This window comes from Artemia sp. Qi Xiang Cuo, chromosome 12, assembly GCF_049724085.1.
Source record: "Artemia sp. Qi Xiang Cuo chromosome 12, ASM4972408v1, whole genome shotgun sequence".
Lineage (NCBI taxonomy): Eukaryota > Metazoa > Arthropoda > Branchiopoda > Anostraca > Artemiidae > Artemia > Artemia sp. Qi Xiang Cuo.
In genome coordinates this window covers 27756092-27777279 of record NC_142805.1, presented here as the reverse complement: position 1 = coordinate 27777279, position 21188 = coordinate 27756092, and the positions used below count along the sequence as shown (strand labels likewise).

General features: G+C 35.6%; 1 protein-coding gene across 1 annotated transcript in view; it reads right to left on the bottom strand.

Moving 5' to 3' along the window:
- Positions 1 to 9432: 9432 nt before the first annotated feature.
- The window catches only part of LOC148945958 (uncharacterized), a 46919-nt gene continuing 35163 nt past the window's right edge, over positions 9433 to 21188 (bottom strand). Inside the window, exon 3 of the mRNA XM_089097839.1 lies at positions 9433 to 14611. Coding sequence (XP_088953965.1) covers positions 12144 to 14611 — 2468 coding nt within the window. The 3' untranslated portion in view covers positions 9433 to 12143. The remainder of the gene's footprint in view (positions 14612 to 21188) is intronic.

The following is a 21188-nucleotide window of genomic DNA, read 5'->3' as shown; positions in this document are numbered from 1 at the left end:
AACAAAAAGCCAGTCTGGTTGTGTTATACAACCTTGACTATACTCCCAAAACGTGTTTGACCACTTTATAGGTAAAGGTTTGCCAGATTTTTTGCGATGTCCACGTGTAACTGTAGTGTCTCAGGCGTAGGTTTTCCTGTCCCGTTTCTTGTATAGTTCAAATCTTATACAACCTTGACTATAGTTTCAAAACGTGTTTGAACACTTTATAGGTTTGGCAACTCTTTTAAAATGTGCATGTCAAACTGTAGTGTCTTCGGCGTGGGTTTTCTTGTCCCGTTTCTTGTATAGTTCAAATCTTATACACGCTTACTACTCTTGTCAAGCTTTAAAGTACTTACTCGTTGATTTTTACCTGTCAGAGACATTTAAAGGTTTTCCTGTCTTTCGCTTTTCTAGTCTACTTTTGTCTTTTCAGGTCTTGAAGGAATTTTTATTCTCTAGTTTTTTTTCCTTTTTCACTCCTTTAAGTGCCTACCTTTGACTTTTCAGGTTCCATGCCCCCTCCCCCTAGTTTTAAAAGACTCAATTATCTCAGAAATAACTAAAATAAGGTTGTTTTTTAAACTTTTTACTCCTTTCTAAATTCTTTTTTCATTAAGAGTTTTACCTTTTCGCTTTTTCCACGCGGTCGGAATATTAAAGGCTCAAGTTATATCCCCATCCCTCCTTAGTTTGAATATCTAAGAAACAGCTAAAAGTAGTGTTGTCGCTAAGAAGGTTATTTCAGGGCTCCTAATAATGGGGAGATGGGAAAATATATGAGGACCCACCTGGGGGAAATGGGGACTTTCAATTTCAGGAAATACCTAAGAACAAGAATCGAAGAGCTTAGGGAGATATGACCCCCCCCCCCCCCTGTTAGTTCCATTCATACCTAAAATTTACGTTTTCTATTTCAGAACGATTTCGATCGATTAATTGAGAACCAGCTCACAAGGCTTCTAGAAACTGCACCAGTAGAGAAAGCCACCGAGGAGCTAATGGCCTGGGCCGAGAATCTGCTTGACGCAATTCCCCCCTCAGTAAGTTTTCCATGACTATTTTTTTTTAAACATTCAAAAGTGTTTATCAGTAGTGTGTGCATATGGGGCTAAGGTACCGGAGATACCTTTCAAAGCCTCATAATATAATTATGCATTCCAACGGGTAGTGGGGGGCTCTTCGACTTCGAGAGGTCATGTTACCCTTTCATAATACAATGAGGCATTGCAGGGAGTAGTGAAGGTTCCATGAGTTCAATGGGTCTTGGTACCCTTTCATAATACAATGATGCATTCCAACGAGTAGTGGGGTTCAATGAGTTCAAGGGGTCATGATACACTTTCATAATACAATGATGCATTACGGCGAGTAGTAGGACTTCTATACTCGTTCTCTTTTTTCATAAGGCAATCTGGTCCAGTGAACTAATATGCTCTTATTTTTCTTGTAGGTTCACACAGCGGCACCACCTAGACCACAACTATGTACATCAGCAAAAGTACAATTCTCACAGATGACCAACAGCCCAATGGATTAAAAATACAGCCTCTGAGTAAGTACTTTTAATAAACAGCTATATTATTCAGTTTGTGAAACCTTAAATGAATCAATATTTTTTTTGTAAGAGCCAAGACTTTTTTAGCATAGAGGAAAACATGAGCTTTTGACTTTGAAGTTTTTGCCAGAAATTCTTTGCAGATATCTAAAAGACGTGAACGCCTCACCCGGAATCTAAAAGGCTCCTTGTTGTTGACTCCCATTTGTCGCGACCTTGTGCCAGCTCTTCAGTAATCCGGAGCCAGCAGCTCTCCCACTTTCTGCCACACTTCCAAAATTCACCAATGGTATTGAGGTTGTTTTTGACAGTTCCTACCAATTTTTCAATTGACCGCCCAGATATCTGCGTCAATCTGACAACTAAGAATCCTTACAAATTTTACTTAACTAAGAATCCGTCCGTAAAAAAAAAAAAAAAAAAAAAAAAAAAATGTTATAATTTAATTAATAAATAAAAAAAAAAAAAATCCAGAAGAACGAAAAAACGAACGAGGCTTCGGCAAGTTGTCTCTGAATGGGATTATTCCGTATATGAAAGGGGCTAACCCCTCCTCAGCGTCTCGTTCTTTACGCTAAAGTTTTTTTTATTGTTTTAAAAAGTAGAGTTGTGAGAAAAAGTCAAAATTTAGCGCAAAGAGCGAGGCGTTGAGGAGGAGACAGCCCCTGTCATATACACAATAATTTCTGTTCGATTTAAGTTTTAATGTCGCTCCTTACTTTCAGTTACAAAAAACTTTTTTATCTTTAATTTCCGAACGTTTTTGAATTAATGTGGATTTTGAATTTGGCTCACCGTGCATGAAAATTACAATGAAATTTACATATTAATTTTACTTTTCTTTTGGCTAAATGGCTATCTCAAAATTTGGATCTCCGTGATCTTTCTTCTGGCAAAAAATACAAAATTTACATTTTTGCAAATAGAAGCTTGAAACCTCTACAGTAGGGTTCTCTTGCGCTGAATCTGATGGTGTGATTTAAAAATAAGGGAAATATTCTGAGGCTCGTAACTTTTGATGGGTAAGACCAAACTTGATGAAACTTGTATATTTAAAATCAGCATAAAAATCCAATTCTTTTGTTCTATCTATTGCTATCAAAATCCCGTTTCTTAGAGTTTCGGTTACTATTGAGCCGGGTCGCTCCTTACTTATAGTTCGTTACCAAGAACTGTTTGACAAGATGGGGTCGTAAGAAGACTTACAAAAAATTTTCTTTATTGGAGGAATTAAATAGTGTAGCTTAAATAGAATGAAATAGTGGAAGAGCATGTGCAGCTCTGTTGACCTTGGGTGGCCTGGTACAGCAAGAAGTTTTTAGTTGTAGTAGCAGGGGGACAAAAATATGTCAATACTTGCTTAAATTAGGTTGCTGTTCCACTCGTGGTCGTGTTGGGCATTTAGCACTTCTTAGGTAACTGCCAAAAATTGTTTGCTAAGCTGTTCTCAAAGAGAGGATGAGCAAGGGAATGCAAACAAGGAGGTTCGAAGTGTGATTGAATTGCCTTGCTGATACTCTCTTAGAGAACAACTTAGTAAAGTTTTTTTTGAGAATTGCATAAAATATCTAGAAATGTCTAATACGACCTTAAGTGGAACAGCGACCTAATATAAAAAGTATTAACATTTTTGAATCTTGTTATTTCAACGACTCACAAGTTTTTGCTGCACTAGGGGGCCTGATGCAAACACAACTCATCCTACCTTTGATTGCAGCTCAGCCATTAGATTTTGGCAACTTTTTTCGAAGTTTTAAAATGTAAAATATAGTAGTGACGAATTACAACTTTTTCTCCTTAACTTCGAATTTCTAACGGAGTGAATTTCCCCTGTTGAACTGAAATTTGCACTGGAATTTTGCTTCCTTTAAGTGATATTACCTGGTTGTTTGATTATCCTGAAATTTATATACTCTTTTTTATTCTCTTTTCTTGTTTTAAATCTAACTTTTAGGACTTGACTCCCTTCAGTTCCTATCATCTTGTATATTGGTGATCTTAATATACTTACATCTACAATAATGTAAACTGTGAAACTTTTTTTGCAAAAAAAATTACTCAATTTTTTCTTGTCTCTAATTGAACGTTTTTTCCTATTGACGTCATGGTAGCCTTATCTGTCAAATTCACATTCCATAAAAGATTACAAAAGCTGTCGTTTTGTTTACATCAAGATTATCGATTTCTTGATGACTGAAAGAATTTTGTTTTTTTAAGAAACAAAAATAATGAAATGTCTGTTTGCCTTTGGCTTTAATCGATTCCATTTAAGGCTAAAGTAAAGAGCAATGGACTTGGGATGAAACATAGGTAACTTGTATATTAGCTTTAAGAGTTGAATTTTTCTTCCTTTTTTTTAAGGAAGGCCTTGTTCCTAGAATCAAAGAATGCTTATCCTAATCCGTCTCTGTTTATTCAATTATTTAAGAATGATAATGCATGAGCCAGGCTAGAGTGACATCTACGGAAAAACACGGAGTTATTTACAGCTATGGCCGATATAGCCAGAATCTGGAGAACTTTCAAGCTCAATTTTAGTGGTTGCAGTGGCAGCTCCAACCTAGTACGAAGGATTACTTAACTGCAACAAGATTCGAACAAAGCTGTGATTGTAGTCTAGTTTGAGCGTATTTCAAATCCGTTAACTTACGTAGGAATAAAATAATCTTGAAGATTATTCAGGACCAGGGTTGCTACGGAGGTTACGCTCGTAATATTTTTGTATCGTCTTAAATAGATAGTTACTATTGACGATATGGTCTTGAAAACGTTACGTTTATGTTACGTTCTTAAAAAATCAACAAGTCTCTAATCTTTAAATAATTTTTTTCCGTGAAATATCCACTTTTTTCGTTTGATTTCAAATAAAGTTTTTATTTATATAAACAACTATTTCCGTAGCACTTGGATAATATTCTCGTTCATTACATCTTCGATTGTGACACTGAGAAAACAAAAGAATTTTGCAGCATTTTGTTCAATCATATAAGTATACAAAGAAAGGATAAGATGGTGAGAAAGAGCAATTTCATAACAAAAAAAAACTCGGAAAATATCCTTTAAGGTGTTTTTGTGTAAGCTAGACCTTGGAGAACCCCCCCCCCCCGAGGCAAGCTATTATAACAGCTATTAATAAAGCTATTCTAGCTTAAAATGATATTTTTTTTCATTCCATTTTTTTCTTAGCTTTCAGGTGGTTTTTAAGACATAATTCTTTCCTGGTGGTCTATTGGAGTAAAATGGTCGAAGAGAATTGATGTGGAAGCTTTACCACCTTGTGTTTTTGTTGGGATGGAGAAAGAGCGTGCTTAGCTGTGTTAGCCTCAGGTGGGTTGGTGCTGCAGTGACCTGTTAATAGTAGTTGTACTGGTTGTTAGTAGTATCTGTAGCAGAGTTACCACCGCTAGTGATATTTCACTATTTCGAGTGATTTTTTATGCTACCTAACCAAAAAAATCACTAAATTAGCACATAAATCACTGGATTATTAAAGAAAATCACTAAATTAATTTAAAAAATCACTAGAATCTAGTGATTCTTATTTTCATCTGGTGGCAATCCTGATCTGCAGTAGTCATCGTTTTTCTTTTTCTCTGTTTTGACAAATCCCATTCAATCCTTTTCAAGATTTGACGTGGTATAGAATTGGCTGCAATAATCCTAAAAGTAACAATTTTAGACATGATGTTATTTAATGTGAAGTATTATTTTGATGTGATATGATTTTTTTTTTTCGTGAAACAAATGTCAAAACTATGCCCGTAAGATACATTGGCCTAATCTAATGGATTTCCTGTCATTTGCTTATTCCGATATTCAGACATTTCTGATTCTTTGAAATTTTGTGTTTCGTTACTTAGGGTAAAACTACGACGCGAAGATTTTTGCATACAAACTATGTAAACAAACTATGTAATATACAAACCTGTAATCAAACAAGCTGAAAGTTATTCTCTAATTTTCAATTTTATAAATAATTCTTTAACTGATATCTTTCCAGTTTTTTGAATAGCTGCGACCATTGTGGTCTTTTTATGAAAATGCAATTCGAAAAATAAATCTTAGGAAATTTAATAATAAACAGTAAACAGACGATCGAAGTTTATGAAAACAAACTTTGGAAAATTAATTTTAAGAAATTTAGTAATAAACAGAAAAAGAGGGTCGAAGCTTATGAAAATAAACTACGGAAAATAAATCATAGGAAATTTAGTAATAAACAGAAAAATCGTTTGCTAGTGTATTAATTTTGGGTAAATTTTTCGCAGTATTATTGACTTACGAATAAAGTGAACATACCACTCGATGCCTTTTTAATGTTCTTTCCAAATATAATAATCATTTTTACCGCAAATAATTTTACCCTGCCCCTATATATAGCCTACCAACTCAGGGTGTATATTTGCATATTCGGGGGGGGGGGAAAAGTTTAAACTTACCTCTGATTTGCATCAGAAATAAACTTTAGCCCCCCCCCTAATTTGCATATATATACCCTGAATCGGTATATATAGAGGTGGGGGTAAAATTCATTTGCGGTAAAAAGGATTATTATATTTGGAAAGAGCATAAAAAATGGCATCGATAAGTGTGTTTACTTTATTTGTAAGTCAATAACAGGAACTGCAAAAAAATTGCCTAAATTTGTAGTGCATTCAATATCTGAAGCTGCTACTAGTCCATGTATTACTAGTAGTTGTAATAAATCTCATCATGGGCGCCTGAAGGGGGGCTGGGGGGGGGGGCATGGCCCCCCTGGAAATTTGGGACTATAAAGTAATTATAAGGAAACCAAAGAAAAAAAAGCCGAATATGCAAAAGTCATAGAAAAAATGTGTGTTGCCCCATTGCCAATAGATTTTGACCCTATAATGAAAGTGTAAGAGCCTGATAACTTTCGATCAAAGAATCAGTTCTTTATGGTGATCCTAAATATGTATTTGTTTATTAGTAATTAGTGCTTTTATTAGTACCCAAGGTCGTATAATTAAGAAAATAAGAAAATACAAGGAAAACAACTTAATAAGGGGCAATTTTGGTAAAAATTTGCCGTCAACTTTAGCTTGCGTTGCCAGCGTACCCATGCTGATATTTGAAGCCACTATAATCAGAAATGTTTCCCCTGACCAGAATGCTAGGAATTTTTGTATTTTCCCCCCTGAATGGATACGTTTATGGTATTTTATTTTCATTTATTTATTTTTCAATAAGATTGTATTTATCTATTTGTCGCTTTGAAAAAGATTTAATTGTTTACAGTTATGAAATATAGAGGTATCATATATATTGGTTTTTGGTATTCAAAATTAAATTTAAAAATATTGAATTAAAAATTTTTATTTGATTTTGTAATCCTTAGTTTTAATGTTTCACTTTAAACATACTACTTTGATAATGCGTTATTTTTTATAAAGAATTGAGTCTAAAGGTATTAAATATTTTGGTGTTTGATAACCAAGTTCAAAATCGTCGATATTGTTAAAAATATCCGTCCAACGCTTTGACATTGCTCAACAGAACTGAATGCTGGGAGTTTATATCTTAGTTCTTGTAAGTAGGCTATTTTTTGTGTAAATTTTTTAATTAATTACTTTTTCCATTTTTATATACTTTTACTTTAATTGACATACTTTTTTCATTGCCTTTAGAAAATTTTTTATCCTTAATCTTCATTAAATTGAAAAAAAAAGTTTTTTCAACTGAAAGTAAGGAGCAACATTAAAACTTAAAACGAACAGAAATTATTAAATATATGAGGGGGGTTACCCCCTCCTTAATACCTCGCTCTTCACGCTAGAGTCTTTCGGCGCTTGAATAAGTTACTTATTGTTCTAATTAAACAACCCTTGTGTTTCAGTAGCTGTTTTTGAAGAAATGGGACACAATTTAAACTTTAGCGTTCGAAATTCAGTTTTTCAGAGTTTTGGTTACTATTGAACCGGGTCGCTCCCTTCCTATAGATCATTACCACGAGCTGTTTGATTGCCCATCAAAATCCAAACAGGGATTATTGAAGTATGAACTATTTTGTTTTACTTTCGCTATTGCATTCTTTCTTAAATGTCTGAATATATAAGGGATTTACGTTCGAGGGGGAGAATTGTCCTATAACCTATTCTAAGGTATAGGAAATTGTAATAAGACACGTCTACATATGTTATAATCTACGGAAGCAATATTTCTGTAATTTTGGTTTGAGTTTGATTTTCTTTTAATATTATATGCATAATAATCAAATATATTATTAATTAAACAAATTGATCCCTTTGCCAGGAATCCTTGCGGTTTAAAATTTACTGTATTTTGTTTCATTTTGCATGCAATTTAATTGCTTTTTTTATTTAAAAGTTCTCTCCTAAAAGTATTTAAAAATAGACTTATTCCAACATAAAAAATATCTTAAAATATATTCCCTGTCACCCACCCACCAATGATATTTTGGCATTTGGCCCCCCCCCCCTGAAAAAGTTTCTGCCGGTGCCCTTGAATCTCATCAACGAATAAGAAATAAAATGAACAATTATTTTAATAATCACCATTACATGGAACAAAATAAATTTGAAAATCATACGATTCAATACATTTCGGCTTAGCAAAGACATTACAACTCAACATATCTATCAACAAAATTGCACATATATTCAACAGAAATTATAGAATCAGTCTTTAAAAATCAAAGACTTTTCGATGTTTTTTTTCAATTATTGAGAACTCTGCTTACATGTGCACTATTCACTGTACTGTACTAGCGTTTATAGCTGATATAGAATGACTTATATTCATTACTTTAAATACACAATAAATAAAAACCGTAAAAAATATGTACAGTAGCTATTTACAATATATACATGAAAACAGGTTACGGCAATAATAAATTTTTCTTGTATTCAGAAAAAAGGGTAGGCTTTAACCAAGGGTGTCTTGGGTATTTTTTTTCATGGGGAGGTTATTTTTGGGGGGAGGGAGGGGGTTACAATTTTAAAAAAAGCACATCAAAAATTTATATACAGTTTTGTTACATTTTTACGAGTTGAACTAAAATTTCTGGGGGGGGGGGTTAAACCCTTCAACCCCCCTGGATATGGTCTTGTCTGTAACTCTGAGTTAATTTTATCAGCACCAAGAAGCACGCTCCATGGTTTTATTGAAATGGCTCCTTCAAAAACAACCTCAGTTTACTTTATTGCACAAGAATTGTTTGGGGTTCAGTTGTTTTTATTTAAAAAAAGAGTATAAGAAACTTATAAGAGTAAAAACTGGTTTTAGCGTTGAAAAAAGAAAAATTACCAACACCATCTAACGGTTGGCAATTTCTTTGGCATATATGCATACTTGTGTTTTAAGGTACTTTAAATGCAGGAGGGGGTAGAGAAACAATAGTTCTGTCACTACTCGGCCTACCAATTTAAATTAGACTAGCCTTAATTAAGCTAGTTTAATAGATGACCTTATGTAAAAATCTAATATGATTTTTCCATTCTAACATACGGCCTGCTTCGTAAGGACTAGATGTTGACTAACAATAAATCTTGAAAAAAAAACAAAGCTGGCAAATTATTATCTATTAAAAAGATTCATCTTTATTTCTATAAGATTGCAGATTAATTATATCAGTTATTCAGTTTTCTTTGAAATTCTTTTCTTTGCTAGTGAAGCTGTCTGAAAGTGGCGCTAGGGAATACTACCACCATCCTTATCAAGCTAGTCTCTAATTGGTTGGATAAAACAGTCGACTTTCGACTATTTGATATTCTAAGGATAAGAGAATAATTCAAATTACCAAGGATAAGAGAATATCAAATAATCAAGAGGGGGGGGGGGGGGAATAAAAAAAAAAAAGAATTTTATTAAAATTAGTAATTTTAATTTAATAAAATTTAAAAAAGTATTAAATCATGTTTATTTATAATAAATGCCCGAGACAAATTCGGTGACTTTCTTTCAAGCAAGGAATTTCTATTTAGGATTGTCTAGTGAAATTTTGATGATGGTATGAGCCTAAAGACTTGGCTTTTTCCTTCAGTATGAAACCTCCCACGGAAGTCTTTTGTCATTTACACTAACTAATCTACATAAGCAAACACTCCTCAAGACAGGGGAATTCACCCTAGTGTGACCTTTTCTACTTGAATTTAAGGCACTATCGGTTACACGGTTACAAGATTTTTGTATATTAACCCAATGTCCTATGTGTTTTATTCCTGATAATCCTGAGCTTCTGTAATCTTGCCATATAGATAGGCTCTGAATGAAAAAAAATGGAAGTGAGATAAGTAAAGACTTTCAGTAAAGAAGAAAAGATAAGTTTTCAACATAAAAAGACACATCACATATTTATTTATATCTATTTTGTTACTTTTTTATGAGTTATACAAAATTTCGGGGGGGGGGGGATAAAACCTGGCAACTTCCCTGGATAAGGCGTTGCTATTGAGTTTAAAAATCGTATCGGCTATGGGGGAGAAGTTTTCCTCCATAGGTTACATTTCTTCTAGAATTACCTTGTTTTAATTTTTCTGCCAAAAATTCCTTTTTTTCACCATTACATGGAACAAAATAAATTTGAAAATCATACGATTCAATACATTTCGGCTTAGCAAAGACATTACAACTCAACATATCTATCAACAAAATTGCACATATATTCAACAGAAATTATAGAATCAGTCTTTAAAAATCAAAGACTTTTCGATGTTTTTTTTCAATTATTGAGAACTCTGCTTACATGTGCACTATTCACTGTACTGTACTAGCGTTTATAGCTGATATAGAATGACTTATATTCATTACTTTAAATACACAATAAATAAAAACCGTAAAAAATATGTACAGTAGCTATTTACAATATATACATGAAAACAGGTTACGGCAATAATAAATTTTTCTTGTATTCAGAAAAAAGGGTAGGCTTTAACCATGGGTTTCTTCGGGATTTTTTTTCAAGGGGTGGGTATTTTTGGGGGGAGGGAGGGGGTTACAATTTTAAAAAAAGCACATCAAAAATTTATATACAGTTTTGTTACATTTTTACGAGTTGAACTAAAATTTCTGGGGGGGGGGGGTTAAACCCTTCAACCCCCCTGGATATGGTCTTGTCTGTAACTCTGAGTTAATTTTATCAGCACCAAGAAGCACGCTCCATGGTTTTATTGAAATGGCTCCTTCAAAAACAACCTCAGTTTACTTTATTGCACAAGAATTGTTTGGGGTTTAGTTGTTTTTATTTAAAAAAAGAGTATAAGAAACTTATAAGAGTAAAAACTGGTTTTAGTGTTGAAAAAAGAAAAATTACCAACACCATCTAACGGTTGGCAATTTCTTTGGCATATATGCATACTTGTGTTTGAAGGTACTTTAAATGCAGGAGGGGGTAGAGAAACAATAGTTCTGTCACTACTCGGCCTACCAATTTAAATTAGACTAGCCTTAATTAAGCTAGTTTAATAGATGACCTTATGTAAAAATCTAATATGATTTTTCCATTCTAACATACGGCCTGCTTCGTAAGGACTAGATGTTGACTAACAATAAATCTTGAAAAAAAAACAAATCTGGCAAATTATTATCTATTAAAAAGATTCATCTTTATTTCTATAAGATTGCAGATTAATTCTATCAGTTATTCAGTTTTCTTTGAAATTCTTTTCTTTGCTAGTGAAGCTGTCTGAAAGTGGCGCTAGGGAATACTACCACCATCCTTATCAAGCTAGTCTCTAATTGGTTGGATAGAACAGTCGACTTTCGACTATTTGATATTCTAAGTATAAGAGAATAATTCAAATTACCAAGGAGAAGAGAATATCAAATAATCAAGAGGGGGGGGGGGGGGAATAAACAAAAAACAGAATTTGATTAAAATTAGGAATTTTCATTTAATAATATTTACACAAGTATTAAATCATGTTTATTTATAATAAATGCCCGAGACAAATTCGGTGACTTTCTTTCAAGCAAGGAATTTCTATTTAGGATTGTCTAGTGAAATTTTGATGATGGTATGAGCCTAAAGACTTGGCTTTTTCCTTCAGTATGAAACCTCCCACGGAAGTCTTTTGTCATTTACACTAACTAATCTACATAAGCAAACACTCCTCAAGACAGGGGAATTCACCCTAGTGTGACCTTTTCTACTTGAATTTAAGGCACTATCGGTTACACGGTTACAAGATTTTTGTATATTAACCCAATGTCCTATGTGTTTTATTCCTGATAATCCTGAGCTTCTGTAATCTTGCTATATAGATAGGCTCTGAATGAAAAAAAAATGGAAGTGAGATAAGTAAAGACTTTCAGTAAAGAAGAAAAGATAAGTTTTCAACATAAAAAGACACATCACATATTTATTTATATCTATTTTGTTACTTTTTTATGAGTTATACAAAATTTCGGGGGGGGGGGGGATCAAACCTGGCAACTTCCCTGGATAAGGCGTTGCTATTGAGTTTAAAAATCGTATCGGCTATTGGGGAGAAGTTTTCCTCCATAGGTTACATTTCTTCTAGAATTACCTTGTTTTAATTTTTCTGCCAAAAGTTCCTTTTAAGATATATTCTTGGCCATTAAATTTCACTAAAAACTATTTTGACACTTGCGTAACAAATTTTTATAAGTCAGTAGATTCATCACCATCATCATTTCCACCTAAGAGTATCACAGGTCTTAGGCTTTCTATTTTGTCATATATCTCATTATTATTGCTGTTCAAATCATAAGTTGAAACATTTGGCATATCGTTTGCTACATAGGATGATTCACTAAAACTACTATGCACCTGAGCTTCTACCCACATTCTTGTAAAATCTGGTTCAGACACAGGTCGTTCAGGGATAAGTTGGACAGCGTTGTCATTTGTATCTGGGAAATAGCCAAGTGATTTGCCAAGAGTGGATCTGTCAATGCGCTTTTCGTTCCTCGGAATATCAGGAAGGGGTTCAGTTTTCTTGAGAACCCAGTTTTTTCCCTTTTGCGTGTTATGAAAGTCTAGCCCTGCTACTGTCTTTTGACTTTTTACATATTCCTTTTTGAATAGTAGACGAATTCGACAAATTTCTGAAGAAAAAGCCTCAACGTCTGAGGTCATACCAAGTTCTTTTAAAAGAGTTACAAGATTATCACAGTGATCAAGCAAAGTGTTTGCTTCCTTATATGACTTCAAGTCAACTGCAGTACGCACTAGCTCCAGAAAATGATCAATGAAAAACTCTATGAGGCACTGCGTTTGTGTTCTACTAAATGATTTAGTTAAAGTAAACATTTCAGTATCTTCTTCTTTGCTTTGTACTTTTTCTTTCCTCCGTTTATCAGCCTGCAATTTCTTATAGTTATCTCGCAAATATTGTTGTGTAGGGTCCTTTTTTTGAAGCTTCTCTTTATTTCCAGTGCTCCAAAAACCGTCTTCCTCATCATCTGCTAGCTTACTCCTTTTAGACTTTTTGCCCGACTCTTTTGGCTGGCTTGGCAACAAAGCAGGATTTATTTGTGCTAGTAAGGATGTTGTACTATCGGTCAGAATTCCTCTTAACTTATCAAAATCTGGAAGCGGATATAGGGAGCTTTTAAGTTGTTTACCAATACTTATTATATGAGGTACTATGTTTTCGAAGACTCGAAAAACCTTCTCTTGCACTCTTCTGAGACTATGAACCTGTTTAGACCTGAAAAGATTCTGCTTAACGAGAAAATAATTCGGTAGCTTTTTCTTAATCAAGCAAGCGTGTAAATTTTCGTATATTAGTCTCAGGTTATCACCAATATTTACTTCAGACCAGTCGCCATAATTGCTTTCCAGCATATAAAACAAAATATTGATAATATGCCTGGTATTAATACATCCTAGATCTGAAATTTGGTCACGAAAAATCAGTAATGCCCAATATAAGCTCCTCATTTGTGGTGAAGTTAGGGTATTAAGAAGTAAAAATTGCGCTTTATCAAAAGAGATTTCCCACTGAAGATCAGAGTGGGCTGTTGGCATACCTTTAATGCTATCACCATTTGGGTAAAGGTAGCAGCCCTGCTGGCGAACCATCTCAATAGTCTGGTGATGAGGCCACTTATAGATTAATCCAGTGCGATTATCCTTTACTTTATTTCTAGGCCTTAAAGACCATTCAAAGCTGGCATCAGGCCAGGAAATTTCGAGAGCTGGAGTGCATACATAGACTTTTGAAGGTCCTTCTTGAGGATAATCGTAGACATAAATACTTGGAGGCAATAAACTTGAACTGTTCAAAAGACTCTCTTTGCTAATTTTTTCCATGTAATCATGAAATATTGAGCTACTAAAATTGATAAGAAATAGATGAGATGACAGATAATGACGGGTTTCGTAGATGGCGTTTAACGGAAGGTTAAGAGGATTATTACGATCATCTTCCTCTTCTTCTTTGACTAGTGTCCTCATTTGCTTTATTTGGCTTTCAAAAATGGTCAAATTTACTGATATTTGTCTAATTGGTAAAGGCCTCATGACATCATCAATTTTAGCATATATAGACCCTTCTGAAGAGGAAGCTAAACTGTCGGAAGAATGGTTACGTGATTCAGCCATTTTCTTTTGTTTGTATTTGTTTGTTCTCGGTGAAAATGTATCTGAATTTTCATTAATTGCATACTGTGTTAGGTTAGAATGCTTCTGCTCTATTACATGAAATTGTGATCCCCTTCTTACTAAAACTTTGTCACTCGGCAAATGACCAGAATGCTTATAATCTCTTTTTTCCTTTGTCACATTTTTTACATTGGTTCCATTTCTCATAAATAAACTTGAATTTAGATTTGTCTTATCGGTGGGCTGATCTTCGAACTTCTTTGATGAGAGGGGGGACTTAGTAAAAGCAAGCATTGTTCCTCCAAACTGCTCTAGAAGTTCCTCCCCTGGGCTAAGTGGAGGGGGAGTAATCTCCTCATCTTCTGTAAATTGTGTTTGCATCCTGTTTGTATTCGAAGTGTCTATGTCATAATCACTAAACTTGCTGTACAACTCACTTCCATCTGTGCAAGAGGACAGTGACGGACTTTCCTCAATTTTCGGTTTCTTCGGCTGTTCCACACATCGTAGTAAGCAAAATCCTGAAAAAAATGTGAGGTTTTACTTAGGTTACTTAACTAATTACATAGCTATCTTTGAAAGCTTAAGTTAGATGCAGAACAGTTTTTACTAGTTTGAAGAAAGAAACAGTCTCACATTTAAAATGAATGGTTGTATTTAGAATTCTGACAAACAATTTTTTTTCTACGCCAAAGACATCAAGTTATTGAGTCAAAAGAACTTCTTGAAATTCTGGCCATCCACACCAAAATGTAGTTACCAAATATTTCAAGTGATTAGCACCAACAGTTAATGGAAATCTATGATCTTCATTTCTATTTTATCCGAAGACAAATTTTAAAATACAGCATTTTCTCTTGTCATGACTCAACGGTACATATATGTGTCACGACCCAGTGATTACGTGTCACAGCCCAGGAATATAGATATGCGTTTGGGCTTGCAATTTTGATTCTAACAATCTAACTTTCGGATTTTTTTTTTTACTGAAGATAAAGATCCTTGCTTAAAAATGTTTAGTTCAGGTAATTTGCCCTGGGCATCGTTGCTGAAACTCTTAATCTTAGATAGAAGATTCTGGCTGGGTATCTTCTTGTAAAAAGGGTTCCCTATCGTTATTTAGTGGCATTAATTAAAAAAAAATTTTCCACAAAATAAGTTTTTCAAAGAAAAGTAAAGAACTTCATTAAACAAAAATGAGCCAAAATAAAATATAATAATCTACCAAGCGTGAAACTATCGCAAATCACCATCGATAAATTAACGAAACCCAAAATGAACAGAAATTACAATAAATAACCGAGTCAAACTCAAAACGCGCAGAAATTAACATAAGTTGGGCTCAAAACCCCTATGCCTTCCCAAGGCCATAACATAATTTGCTCTTTACTCAAAAAATATAAATGTTTTTTACTTTTATAACTTTAATAAATCAAATAATATTAACATTTTGATTACTAAATATCAGTATATGTATACTATTAAATAAGAAAAAACAAGTTTTTTTAACTGAAAGTAAGGAACGACGTTAAAATTTAAGACGAACAGAAATTATTCCGTATATGAAAGGGGCTGCCGCCTCCTCAAAGCCTCACTCTTAACGCTAAAGTTTTTTATTGTTTAAAAAAAAATAGAGTTGTGAGAAAGTTAAACTTTAGCATAAAGAGCGAGGCGTTAAGGAGGGGACAGCCCCTCTAATATACGGAATAATTTCTGTTCGTTTTAAGTTTTAACGTCGTTCCTTACTTTCAGTTAAAAAAAAACTTGCTTTTTTATTTGATTTTGAGCGTTTTTGAATTAATGCAGATTTTGTTTTTGGCTCACCGTACATGAATAATTAAAACAAAATTTGCATATTAATTTTACTTTTATTTGGTTAAATGGGTTTCTCGAGACTTGTTTAATTTTATTTAGGAACGTTTTTATTAGTAATAAATATACGTAACTTACGAATTAGCTTAAGTAACGAATTTGTATATTTATACATTTTTAATAAGTATATTAGGGGGTTCGCCCCCTGGCCAATACCACACTCTTTACGCTAAATTTCGAACTTAATTCCAATTCTTTAAAAATGACCCCTTAATAACAAAGGCCGTTAATTATAATGAATAGCTATTATGAAAATAATAAAAAATTTTTGGCTTAAAGTGGGTGGTATTAACTGGGGGGTGAACCCAATCATATACGTAATTAAATAAAAAAAAACAAGTTTTTTAAACTGAAAGTAAGGAGCGACATTAAAACTTAAAACGAACATAAATTATTCCGTATATGTAGGTGGCTGTCCCCTCCTCAACGCCTCGCTATTTAATATAAAGTTTTTTTTTTTTTTAAAAAAATATAGTTGTTAGAAAGTAAAAATTTAGCGTAAAGAGAGAGGCGTTGAGGAGGGGACAGCCCCCGTCATATAAGGAAAAAATTCTTTTAGTTTTAAGTTTTAATGTCGCTCCTTACTTTCAGTTTAAAAAACTTGTTTTTTTTATTTAATTTTTGAACGTTTTTGAATTAATGCAGGTTTTGATTTTGGCTCACCGTAAATGAATAATTAAAACAAATTTTGCATATTATATTTGGTTAAATGGCTTTCTCGAAACTTGTTTAATTTTATTTACGAACGTTTTTATTAGTAATAAATATACGTAACTTAGAATTAACTTACGTAACGAACTTGCTATATTCATAAAATTTTAACACGTATATTAGGGGGTTCGCCCTCTAGTCAATACCCTGCTCTTTAAACTATAGTTCGAATTTTTTTTCCAGTTCTTTAAAAATAACCTCTTAATCACAATCAGTTGATCAGTTGAAAAACTTGTTTTTTTTTATTTAATTCCTGATCTTTTTCTTTAATAATGCTGGGAAATCCGGCGCCCCCTTCATAGCAATGTCCCTTCCCAGTAGAGGAGGGGTGCTACTCGTGTCACGCACCCCTGCTGCCACCTATAACTTTTTTTACGTAATTTATTCAAGGATTATCGATCGAGTCTAATGGGGGTCAAGGTCAATCGATCTGTTTTTGATGTGCCACGTGATCAGGAAATGAGTGATTATGGCACGAAGCGAGTGTATCCGTAGGGCGTACCGAGAGGTTGTCTGACTTTAAATAAATTCTACTAGGAGTAGCGCACGACTATCCTCGGGGGGGTGTGTCTAGGTCAATAGCTCGGGTTATTTTAGGAAACGTGCGAATGGCACGAAGGGTGATTTACATACGCGAGGTTATACTTATTGATTAACAAGCATAGCACATGAGAACTTGATTTACATAATCGATAGTTTGAATTAGTTATTCTCGAAGGGGAGAATTAGTAAATATACTTGATTCTTTAATCTTATGTATGAAGAAGGGGGTACTGATGTATAACACCGGTATTCTGTGTTTTTTTTCTCGACTATCATGTGAAATAGCACCTGTGAACTTGATTTTACATAATCGCTAGGGGAAATTATTGATTCACGAAGGGGGGAATTAAGAAACATTAAGGCTTATTTAATCTTAGGTCTGAGGGATAAACATTCTTTATGACAGAGAGAAAAATTAATATTCTATTTTTAAATAGGGCTTCATTGATCTTTAGTGTCAGGAATTATAGTTGACATCAAATGTTATCTTGGAATTATGCGGGAGTCTAAAGAGATAGAAATTCTATTTTTAAATACGGCTTCACGGAGCTTTAAGTCGGAGAGGTAAATTGATATTCTAAAGAAACCCTAATAGTTTAGCTAGGAAAATTTATGAGATGAAGAGATTAACGTAGGAAAGGGTTTCCAAGAAATTTGAAATGCATTGGCGCAGAGATGCCATTCAAAAGAAACACGCTGAAATTACGTTTAGGGATTATTTGGGCGAAACGGTTTTATCCATTTTATGGGATTATTTCGGCTAAACCGTTAGAGACATTTTGAAAGAAGATTTTAGAAAGGGTTTTAGAAGAGGTTTTGAGTGTGGTCGTTATAATACACAAGTTCCATTTGAACAGTGTTGTGAGGTCCACTACCCCAACCCCAAAGGATTCCGATCCCCCACCACAACCCCGAAGGAAGCCCCCGGTACTCAAAGGCCCCCCAAGCTCCCATAGAGCCCCAACCCCCCAAACGCCCTCCACAGACCCTCAAAGACCCACCTCAGGTCCTCAAAGGGCCCCCCGACCCCCCAAGGGTACCCCGGACCCCAAAGGGCACCCCCACACCCTCAACGGCCATCCCCGGGTCCCCCAAAGGCCCATCGAGCTCCCAAAGGACCAACGGGGTCCCAAAGGCCATCCACCGGTCCCCAAATGTCCCCGCAGGCCACCCAAACTGTCCCCCGGACCCCAAAGGCCCTCCCCCGGCCCCCAAAGGGCCAACCGGCTCCCAAAGAACCAATCGGTCCTCAAGTGTCCCCCAGACTCTCAAAGGCCCCCCTGTGCCCCCAAGGCCCTCCCCGGTCACCAAAGGTCCCCCAAGGCCCAGAGAAGCGCCGCCGGGATGCGCCGGGCCAGAAAGCGCCGCAGGATTTGCTGCAGGATGCGCCGCGGGTCAGGAAAGCGCCGCGGGGGATGCGCCGCAGGGAGGCACCGCAGGAAAGGCCGCAGCGATGCGCCGCAGGGATGCGCCGCAAAAAAGGTAAACTAAAAAGTAAAAATTTCGAAATGTTATCCCCCAAACGCACTCCGCCGACCCCCAACGGCCCTCCCCTGGTCCTCAAAGGTCCCACGGGCTCCCAAAGGGGCCCCCGGGCCCCCCACCCCCCTCCCTGGGCCCCCCAAAGGACACCCCCGGGCCCCCCAAAGGCCCATCGAGCTCCCAAAGGACCAACGGACCCCAAAGGCCCTCCCCCGGCCCCCCCAGGGCCCGCCGGCCCCCCCAACGCCCGCCCGGGGCCCCCACGGCCCACCGGGCCCCAAATGGCCCTCCGGTCCCCCAAAGGCCCTCCCTGTGCCCCACCCCCCGTGCACCCGTCTTTCGTTGATGTGTGTTGTCTGAAACCTATGATTTGGGATGTGTAGTTTGCTAATTCTGGCTTTTCTGAGATAAGGTTTATTAGTATTTCCTAGGTGAATGTTGTCTGCAACCAATGGTTTGGGATGAGTAGTTTGCTATTTTTGACTTTTCTGAGCTAGATTTCTTAGTCTTTCATTGGTGTATGTTGACTGAAACCGATGATTTGGGTTATGTAATTTGCTATTTTTGACTTGTCTGAGCTGGATTTCTTAGTCTTTCATAGGTGTGTGTTGTCTGAAACCTAGGATTTGAGGTAGGTTGATTGCTACTTTTGACTTTTCTGAGCTGGATTTCTTAGACTTTCATAGGTGTTTGTTGTCTGAAAGATATAGTTTGGGATGACTAGTTTGCTATTTTTGACTTTTCTGAGCTAGGTTTCTTAGCCTTTCATAGTTGAGTGTTGTCTGAAACCTATGATTTGGGATATGTAATTTGCTATTTCCGACTTTTCATAACCAGATTTCTTAGTCTTTCGTAGGTGTGTGGTGTCTGAAACCTCTGATTTAGGATGGGGGGGTTGCTATTTTCTGACATTTCTGAGCTGGATTTCTTAGCAATTCGTAGGTGTGTGTTGACTGAAACCTATGATTTGGGATGGTTAATTTTCTATTTTTGACTTTTCTGAGCTGGATTTCTTAGCCATTCGTAGGTGTGCGTTGACTGAAGCCTATGATTTGGGAGGTGTAGTTTGCTTTTTGGACTTTTCAGAGCTAGGATTCTTAGTCACTCATAGGTGTTTGTTGTCTGAAACTTCGAGGTTGGGATGAGTAGTTGGCTATTTCAGACTTTTCTGAGCTAAGCTTTCTTAGTATTTCGTAGGTGAATGCTGTCTGAAACCTATAGTTTGGGATATGTAAATTACTATTTCGGGTTTTTTTGAGTTGGATTTCTTAGTCTTTCATAGGCGTGTGGTGTCTGAAACCTATGATTTGGGATGTTTAATTAGCTATTTTCGACTTTTCTGAGCTAGGTTTCTTAGTCTTTCATAGGTATGTGTTGTCAGAACATTATGATTTGGGATGTGTAGTTTGCTATTTCAGGCTTTTCTGAGCTAAGGTTTTCTAGTATTTCGTAGGTGAATGTTGTCTGAAACCAATAGTTTGGGATGAGTAGTTTGCTATTTTGACTTTTACGAGCTAGGTTTCTTAGACTTTCGTTGGTGTGTGTTGACTGAAACCTATGATTTGGGATATGTAGTTTGCTATTTTTGAGTTTTCTGAGCTGGATCTCTTAGTCTTTCATAGGTGTGTGTTGTATGAAACCTACGATTTGGGATGTTTTGATTGCTATTTTTGACTTTTCTTAGCTGGTTTTCTTAGCCTATCATTGGTATTAGTTGTCTGAAACATATTTTTTTGTATGACTAGTTTGCTATTTTTGAATTTTCTTAGCTAGTTTTCTTATCCTTTCATAGGTGAATGCTGTCTGAAACCTATGATTTGGGATATGTAATTTGCTATTTTTGACCTTTCATAACCGGATTTCTTAGTCTTTCATAGGTGAGTGGTGTCTGAAACCTATGATTTGGGCTGTGTGGGTTGCTCTTTTTTGACTTTTCTGAGCAGGATTTCTTAGCCATTCGTAGGTGTGTGTTGACTGAAACCTATGATTTGGGATGGTTAATTTGCTATTTTTGACTTTTCTGAGCTAGATTTCTTAGCCTTTCATAGGTGTGTCCTTTCAGAAAATTATGATTTGGGAGATATAGTTTGCTTTTGGACTTTTCAGAGCTAGGATTCTTAGTCACTCATAGGTGTTTGTTGTCTGAAACTTCGAGTTTGGGATGAGTACTTGGCTATTTCAGACTTTTCTAAGCTAAGATTTCTTAGTATTTCGTAGGTGAATGCTGTCTGAAACTTATGATTTGGGATATATAAATTACTATTTCAGGCTTTTCTGAGTCGGATTTCTTAGTCATTCATAGGTGTGTGATGTCTGAAACCTATGATTTGGGATGGGTGGATTGCTACTATTGACTTTTCTGAGATGAATTTCTTATCCTTTCATAGGTGTTTGTTGTCTGAAACCTATAGTTTGGGGATGACTAATTTGCTATTTTTGACTTTTCTGGGCAGGCATACTTCTTAGCCATTTCGTAGGTGAATGCTGTCG